This window comes from Cyprinodon variegatus, unplaced genomic scaffold (assembly GCF_000732505.1).
Source record: "Cyprinodon variegatus isolate N-32 unplaced genomic scaffold, C_variegatus-1.0 Scaffold851, whole genome shotgun sequence".
Lineage (NCBI taxonomy): Eukaryota > Metazoa > Chordata > Actinopteri > Cyprinodontiformes > Cyprinodontidae > Cyprinodon > Cyprinodon variegatus.
Genome location: NW_015151304.1, coordinates 146,584 through 155,773, shown reverse-complemented (window position 1 = coordinate 155,773; position 9,190 = coordinate 146,584). Strand labels below are relative to the sequence as shown.

The 9,190-nt window shown below is 41.6% G+C and overlaps 2 protein-coding genes across 3 annotated transcripts in view; both read left to right on the top strand.

The window, feature by feature from the left end:
• Positions 1-2,856, top strand: part of penk (proenkephalin) — an 11,938-nt gene extending 9,082 nt beyond the window's left edge. Inside the window, exon 3 of the mRNA XM_015397314.1 lies at positions 2,168-2,856. Coding sequence (XP_015252800.1) covers positions 2,168-2,746 — 579 coding nt within the window. The 3' untranslated portion in view covers positions 2,747-2,856. The remainder of the gene's footprint in view (positions 1-2,167) is intronic.
• Positions 2,857-5,488: 2,632 nt separating this feature from the next.
• Positions 5,489-9,190, top strand: part of sdr16c5 (short chain dehydrogenase/reductase family 16C, member 5) — a 36,910-nt gene continuing 33,208 nt past the window's right edge. Inside the window, exon 1 of one of the 2 annotated variants that reach the window (XM_015397304.1) lies at positions 5,489-5,602. The gene's annotated coding sequence lies outside the window, so the exon portion shown is untranslated. Of the gene's footprint in view, positions 5,603-7,036; positions 7,154-9,190 lie in introns of those variants that run through there. The other variant, XM_015397305.1, reaches the window with a different exon arrangement.

The following is a 9,190-nucleotide window of genomic DNA, read 5'->3' as shown; positions in this document are numbered from 1 at the left end:
CTTATTTAAGGTCTTTTGATGTCGGTGTTTGGGGATTTCTTTCTACTTTGTTTCTATTTCCAGAATTTCCAGCCATCTCTTGAATTTTAGCCTTACGGAATGTTTCACAGTATTTTTTCATCTTAAAATTGAAACTGTTGAGAAAATGCAGCTTTCTGTGATCCTGGATCCCTTAGACCAGAATGAGGGATGATTTTACCTTCGGAGTACAGAGATATTCTGCAAACCCAGAATCTTTGCAGGAAATCTTTTAACAAATCCACGTTTTTATCCTGTGAGGATCATCCTCCCCTTCATAAGCAGCGTCACCTCAGCTGGATGCGAGTTCCACCTTAGAGGATAAAGTAGGAAATAAGGAGCCTGGGATTCACTGAACGAAATGGAAATTATTTTCTTATTTGACTCGACTGAACGTTCATTACTCTCTGCTTTTATAACCTTTAAAGCTGCTTTCTGTGGAAACTCACTGATATCTAGAAATGAACAAAGCTGCCTTTTCCTTCATGGATCATCTGCAGATTGGACATGGTAATAAAGATCTTCATTCTGTAGAATAAAGCAGGAAGAGTTTCCACTCCAGAAAATAGAACAATAGAGATGAATCACCTTTATATAGATTTCCACCCTGTTTTATTTAGATTTGTGGGGTTTATTCCAAACAGACTAATATTCCTGGCAGCGTCTGATTTCAATAATTCATTTTTTGTAAGATGTTTGTAGGTAGAGCGCTATTTCCTGCTAGATCCAATGTATCAATAAGGTCTGACAGCTGAAGCTAATGTCAGATTAAATAATCCCAAATACTCACCGTCCCAGTGGGAATTAAAAACAGATGAACAGAGAAATTAGATATTTTAGAAAGAGGAGGCCTTTCAGGGTTAGAGTCACACCAACATACTTTGCTCTATTAGTGACACTTTATGTGGAGTGAAGATATGGCAAGATTTTTATCCTACATGAGGATGAGTCAAGGTGAGTTTATTTCTATAAAACATTGCAATACAAAGACAATTTAAGTAATTTACACAATCCCCTCTTATCAAAATAAACACCTTGGAAACCGATTTGAAACTCTGAGTAAAGCCTCACTGTAAAGAACCACATCTTGACCATAACTGCTGCAAATTTGGACTGAATTGGTTGAAGCATGTTTCTTCCAGAAAGGTTTAAGTGGAAAAAGAGTCAGGAAGACCCGTCGCTGAGTTTCTCCCCCCAGGGGGGTCGGCCTCTAGACCCTGGAGGATACAGGATGCATGAGGGTCTAAGAAAATGTTTAGTGTCTGCCCCTGTGTGCATCGCTGTTGAGTGCTTGGGGCTGCCACACTATGGCCCCTGGGGTTGGGCTCCTCAGGCACTGGGTCCCTTTGGGATTTGGTCCCCCGGGAGTTGGGCGGTGAGTGCTCTCGCCTGACCTTATCTGGTGGGGGTGACTTCTGGCCACGGCTTGGATTTGTCCTTCTAGATCCTTCGGTTTCTCTCCATCTTCTAGCTGCTGCTCTTCTCTCCTGGATCTCTGGTTCCAGCTGCGGAGTAACCATTCCTCAGGACTTCACTCCCACTGCTGGGGTTAGACTGAACTGTCCCCCCCCCCTCCAGCTGACGAGCAGCAGTACCTTGGTTTAAATAAATGCTTGTTTCTAAAACTGATCTGTCTGCTTCTATTCTGGGTCCAACTTTCAGAGTCTTCTAACAAAGTGATGCTGGTGGATCTGGGATTTTGGCCCAGTTGTGCCAAATGTTATTTTTTACCTCATAAAAAAATCTGATGGATGGATGGATAGATGGATGATGGATGGATGGATGATGGATGGATGATGGATGGATGGATGGATGGATGGATGGATGGATGGATGGATGGATGGATGGATGAATTCTCTAAAACGACATTGTTAATATTAAAATGTTTATCAGATTGTTGCTGCTCCATGAATGTCTGCAGCGATCAGTGATTGAGAGGCAGGGAACTTTCTAGAAAGGCCCAGAGATCAACATGACAAACCAGCCTGGTCTCACTGACAGAGACAGCAGCAGAGTACCCAGAGAGAACCGACACATGAACAGAGAGAACTTTCTAAATCCAGGATGAAGACGTTCGTCTGTCTGGTTGCTGCTCCAGTAGCCTGTGAGGGTCGCTGCCATAATGCCGTTTTTATGTGTTTCCTTCCAGAGTTGCTCACTGGAGTGCGATGGTGTGATGGATAGCCAGAGACTTCGCCTCTGCAAGGACTTTTTATTTGAGACTGATGAGGATGTTTCTGTGGACGCCGAGCTCCATCAGCAGCCCGATCAGCTAGCCGTGGACCCGGCGATGGCCGACGAGGCCGCTAGCCCTCCTCAACACCTGATTGCCAAAAAGTACGGCGGCTTCATGAAAGGTTATGGAGGTTTCATGTCTCGGTCGCTGTCTGCCCAGACGGAACCACGAAATCTGAACGAGGAAGAAAACATTCGACTGGGGATCTTAAAGATGATCAGTGCTACAGAAGACCAGGGCATGGAGGAAGGTGATGATGACAAAGCAGCGGCGCAGAGGTACGGGGGCTTCCATAGGGTGGGGGAGGTGGTGAGAGGCAAACTGCTTGAGGCGGTTTTAGGTCATGGTCTTAGAAAGCGTTACGGGGGGTTCATGAGGCGCGTGGGGAGGCCTGAATGGCTGGTGGACAGCAGCAAGGCTGGTGGGACTCTGAAGACGTCCTGGGAGAACGGCAGCGGGCTGCAGAAGCGCTACGGCGGCTTCATGGATTAGAAAGCAAACCTTCCTCTGCTTCCCGCCATGTTGGACTGTGAACATGTTTATGCTTGCATTAACGTCGTAAACCGCTGCAGTGTAACTTTATGGTTTGTAAAATGTGTTCTGTAAACTTTATTGATTTTATTTCTGGAGTGTAATAAAAATAAATAAAAATATACACAAAATAGTCTCCATTTTTCATGTAGATATACCAGCGGTCTGTTTTTATGATGAATATGACTGCTGTCCTATCCTCAGGGTTGTGTGCAGTCTATATGTGTGCATCTATGTCCTCCACTGATCACAGGTTGGGACTGAGGGATTCTCTCAGGCAGATGCCAGATCGTATCGTTGACTTTAACCAGGGCTGTTTCTCAGGTCACTAGAACACGAGTACGGACTCGTCTTCTCGCCAAGTCTGTTCTCGCTAAGAACCAAGGAAAGTCTGAGAACGCAGAATAAATCTGGGTCAACTGGAGCAGCAGCGTACTGATGACATCACCACATTCAAAGCTCGTTTGGAGCCGCATTTCACCTCCTCTTATTAATAGTCTCTAGATTATAATAGATTATGACTTTTTTTCATTTAGTGGAGGAATAATGATGAACACAGTCAGATAAACACAATTCTAATGAAGATTTGACCAAATAAATAAAAATAATCGGCATCAGAACCAGCGGTGCTTCACACACGGCTATGCAGAGAGGGGGCTGCTGCAGATGGGCTAACGTTAGCATTAGCTGCTGCAGAAAGGCTAATGTTAGCATTAGCTGCCTCTTGTATCTCCCTCTCCTCGGCTCCATATTTATTTCAGCGCTTTCTCATCCTTGTGTTTTATTGGTAATATTTCATGTTAAATGAAGTGAAAGGTAACTGAATTTAATTTTAACACTTTCCCAGCAGATTCCAGGATTTAAAAGCAACTAAATAGAATTTAAAATGAGTTCTAAAATATATGTTAGGCAGTGGATTGAGGCTAAAATGCGGGAGATGAGCTCATAGCAGTGTGTTCCGGTTTAAAGGCGTCCTGCAGCATTTAGAACCATCTGGAGACGGGAGATGGACGAGGTTCTAACCCCCACATAGCGGTATTGCAATAATAACAGAGGCCTGGATCAACATTACAAACTGTTGCTTTGAAAGAATTAGCTTTATTCTGGCCAGCCGCCTCAAAAGATAAAAACTTAAATAAAAATGTAACGTCTTTAGATCTGCCTCCATTTTTACCCCCATAGGTCAGTGAGGCTTTACTGGTTTTCTATCTGCTCCTCATTCTCCACCTCAACGTATTCAGTTATTTTTTATCTTTTTTTTTCATGTAACTTTTTATATCAAACCAGCTCAACCAATTATCTTTCTAAATAGAATAGAATGGAATAGAGTAGAATAGAAAACCCCTTTATTGTCCCACAGTGGGGAAACTGGTGCTACACCAGTAGAAGGTTATAGCAGCATTGGTCACACAATGAGGACCTTAGAAAGTATAAAAAATAACAGAATAAGTAAATTCCCATATCATTATAAATTGATATTAAGATTTATTTCCTATTTATAAAATGATTTGGATCCAGAGAATCTCTGTTCTGGGATTTCTTTTGTATTTCATGTTTTATTAATTCTATATTTCCTTCCCTCCTCTGAATAATCAGCAAAGATTAAAATGGTGAATAAATCAAACGTACGATGGCGTATTGGCGCCATTTAAAGAATCAAAGAAAACAAAAACGGAATTTAAATGTTTGTGTTTAAAATAACATTTTTATGAATATAGACACTCAGATTTAGGAAATGAAAACAGCGATGGAATGAGACGGGAAGGGAAAAATGAGTGACGGAAAAATGTGCTTGTTTTTTTTTTCCAGTAAATTTGCAGGTTTTTAATTGTAAAAATGTCACTTTAAACTCAACAATGTAAATTACTTTTTTTTTATGGCTCTAATAATCTGTCCAATAAGGCAGGCCGTTGTGACATTTATTACCTTGACTCAGTATTTAATCCAGATCTGAAATTCATTTCTTTCCAGTCAAAATGAACATTTTAGATTTCTACTATAAAATACTTCCTGTCTAAAAATGAATTGTGACGAGGATGAATTCTAGTTTCCCATCTCTATAATAGAGTTACTGCTAGTCATAATTACTATTTCAGATATCAGAAATTATTATAATATTCTAGATATCCACAAATCCGATTCTTGACATCTAACATTTATTTCTACTAGTAGAAATAAATTGGAAATGAGAATTCAGCGTCGTCAGATTATAGTTCTAAATAGGAAGAAAGTTTATTATAGATATCTGGCAGTTAAAGCCAAATATGCATGAATGGGAAACATGACGTCATTGGAACCAGTAGGAATCACATTTCAGATTTCTGGAATGTTCATTCTGACTGGGAAGAAACGCATCTGGAATATTTATTCAGTCAATCTAATAAATGTCAAAAGGGAAACTTAAAATGAACAATTTCTAAGTATTTGAAAGGTTATTCTTGTTAGTACAGTTATAATTAGTAGAAATAAGTAGTAGAAATGTAGTTTTGATGGAAGAATCTTATTTTAGAGATCAAGAAATGGAAGAATAGAGAGGACTGCGCTTCTAATAAATGTCTAAACGGCCTGCCATACTGGAAACACAGAACCGCTTCTTGCGCGGGCTGGGAGGTGGGCTGGGGGAGGGGGGGTCGACAGGTTTCTGACTAACAAAGGTGTATTGTTTCCGGACTCAAAGTCCCGTGATGCTTTGCGTGCATCCGGCCCCTCCCCTGTGAGGCTGGATGTGATGACAGTTCATGTTTTTACGCCCCTGGGCTGCAGAAAACGCCTGGATCGGAGCAACAAAGTCCAGACTGAGGCTGATCCTGCTGCGCGGTATGTCCGACTTTCCTTTCATCTTATTGGGGGGGAGGGGGATCAAAGCACTTATCAAAGCTTTGATCCAGTACCTGAGGACCTGACTGCAGGTCTGCGCTGTGAGTTCCGGATCAGTTTTATTAGTTTGGCTGCAGGATCCAGTCCTGAGCGGCTTCTGGTTCGGAAGCTCTAGAACCTTCAGCCGGTCCAACTTTCCTCCCCAGGAAAGAAACCTGGGAGGAAAGTTCTGCTCATCCTGTCTGATGCTGAGTCTCTATCTGTTCTGGTTCCGGACCGGATCAGCAGGTCCAAACCTCTGAGGAACCTCCAGAACCAAGAGTTATGTCAGCGTATAACTGTGAGGGTGACGTCAGAGGAGAGTCACGTGACGGAGAACGCTAATAACTTCCGGCCATTAATGGATCTTTATCTGTAAAGTCTCCTTCCTCCCAGCCAGCAGCGCAGAGAGCTGCCCTCTGAGGTTCCTGCTGGGGCTCCTGAGGGCCCCCGGTCCTGCTGGGGCCCCTGAGGGCCCCCGGCCCTGCTGGGGCCCCTGAGGGCCGCCGGTCCTGCTGGGGCCCCTGAGGGCCCCATTAGTCCAGCCTATGCTTTACAAACCTGCAGCCCAGAGCTTCAGGAGGAAGAAAACTGAACCAGAAGTGAAAACTTGCTGCAGCTGTGGGAACATTTTAAGGAAAACAAAATGAAACCAATGAAATGGATCCAGTTTATTTAACTAAAGCAGCATCAGGCTGCATGTTTTACAGTTTGATGCTTTAATGAGATAAAAGATGAAAGTTAATCAGGTTTAACTTCACTATCTGACGCATCTATAAAGTGATGGGATGTTAACCGTAAACCTTCCTGTTCTGCCTCCGTTTCACCAAGCAGGTTTAAAGAAAACTCTTAAAGTTTTCTAAACCTGAAATCAGGGAAACTCTGACTTCCTGTTTCCTCCTCCTCTGTTTCTGTTGCCATGGTAACAACCTCCCAGATCTAACCAGCTCAGCAATCTCCTCTGTCTCTGCTGTCCTTACAGCCAATCACAATGTTTTACTTCCTGATTTAGTCCAATTTTTGTCCTAGTTTTGTGCAAAAAATTATATATAATTAATATATATAAATATATTATATATATATATATATATATATATATATATAGTTTTAAAACACTTCATGTCCGTTTGATGAGGATCTTATTAAAGAATAATCAGACTTAATTCAGGGAATTAAATATTTATAGTGAGAATAAACTCTGAGAGGAGATTACTGGTTTCTGGTTTGTTTAATATGAGCGAGATGCGGATCATTTTATTTTTATTTAGTTATATTTACAGTATATAAAGAACTACTGAGATTATTTTCAGATTACACATAAATAGATTAATTTCTTCTGCAGGGGAAACGTGTTCAGGATTATAATTCACTCGATGATAACAACCTGCTGGTCCAATCAGAAGCGCTGATGATAACGAGCATTTATTGGGATGATGAGATCTGAAGCAGCTACAGTCGCTGAGTAAAACAGACTGAATCAACCTGAGGAGGAACCCATCAGACGATGAACAGGTTCTATAGATTAGAATAAAGTTTTTATTCTTCATCTTCACCTGCTGACAGAAGGTTTCACCTGAATTGATCCATTGATCTACGACCATTCAACAAATAAACTGTAATCTTATCGCGGTAACTACAGGATATGGCAAGCCGTTTTGATATTTATCAGTTTGACTGAATATGTATTCCTGATCTCTGAATAAAATGTTTTCCTTTTTATAATGAACATTTCAAACAAAATACACTCTTTATATCTAGAATAAACATTCTGGATGCTTAGAAATTAATGATAGATCTCCGTATTCCTGTTACTGCTCAGCATTAGTATTATTTTCACTATGAAGAAATATATTTCAGATATGAATACATTTTCAGTGAAGCCGATAAATGTCAGTTGTCAGTTGGGGGCTCCTGAGAAAGGCTTTTCATTCTTGATACGCACGGGTTGATTTAGTTCCCAGCAGCTTTGAGGAAAGTAGAGCTCAGTTTCCACCATCAGGACGCATCAATGTAGAGTTGAAGGTTTGAATCTGAGGATTCCAGGTCTATAATCGTTTCTAACTGAAAAACATGGTCAGCTGCAGTCGATGCCTCTGAGGCGTGTCTGTTGGCACCGTTGTCATGGTTACCAGGGCAGGTGTTTTGCATGAATTTTCCTGCTCCACCTGCAGCCGAAGGTTCCTCCTGAGGGCGGCGCTGCAGGCAGCCTCACAGCTTCTACCTGCCATACATCTGTACATCCTGGTTTAGATGTTTGCTGCCCCGCACCCAGATCTATGTAGATAGAGTTTCTCCAGCTTTCTGCTGGAATCTCATTAAACTGGAACCCAGTGCTGAGTCTTTCTTTCCACCTTATCTGTTTACGGTAAACAGTTTGGAGGCTGATGGTCCGTCAGCTTTAACCCTTTATAGGCCACTGGGTGAGATTTCCAGCCAGTAGTGTTACTGGAATCCAGGACCAGACATTATTTTCTTTGGAACATCCAAAAATATGGACATTTTGATGGTTAAAAATGAATGTTGATATAAAAACCAGGAACAGCAACTTTCCCAAAAATATTAAGAAAACTAACAAAAAGTGCTTCTTCATGAAAAACACTCTGAGAGCGAAAAAAACACATTTTATTGGTCCAACATAACTATAGAGGCATTAATGCTGATACTGACATTTTTTAGTTTAAACTAGACTTAATAACTTTTTAACTTTTCAATTAACTTTTTAACTTGTTAACTTTTTTCCAACTTAATTTCCAGTAGATAATCTATCATTCAAGGTTCATCTAATTGGTCAAATACCTAAATCAGATGTGCAGCCATGCAGCAGGATCTTTGCTGACTGGATGGATATAGATCTTCTGCTTCTAGATCTCTAGCTAGCATCACTCACACCTTTTAAGGTGAGGCGCTGTGACAGCCTGCAGAAGGAGGCGGGGCTTAGGAGAGACAGGTTTCTGAATACAGCTGGAAATATGATGATGGACAGCATGGTCTCTGTCATGGAGCAGCTTCTGTTTCCTGGTTAGCCGCTATTGGTCCAGTGTTCTAAACAGGGTGGGGCTAGCAGGGCTGGAACAGACGGACACTGGATAAAACCTGGAACTAAACGCTATTTCTGACATTTTGAACTGAAAAATCTCCCTGGATGGAAGAGAAACGTCTTCAAACATGGAAACAACGTCCAGTGGATTGATTTTAGATGTTTTTAATATTACTGATACTGTATCTGGAGTAACCGTGCTGATTATTATGTTTATTATTAACTTTCATGCTACAGAAACGTCTGATTTAATCCAGTCAATGGAGATCTCTCTCTAAGGGTTAGCTATTGTTGCTAAGCATCCGATCACCTAGGCAGCCCAGTTTGCTGTGATTTAGTCAGCTGATGGTTCTGCTGGGGCCTACTGGAAGCTGTGGTTCCTTTAATGGTGGCCTTTAGGTTGGTTCTGCTGGGGCCTACTGGAAGCTGTGGTTCCTTTAATGGTGGCCTTTAGGTTGGTTCTGCTGGGGCCTACTGGAAGCTGTGGTTCCTTTAATGGTGGCCTTTAGGTT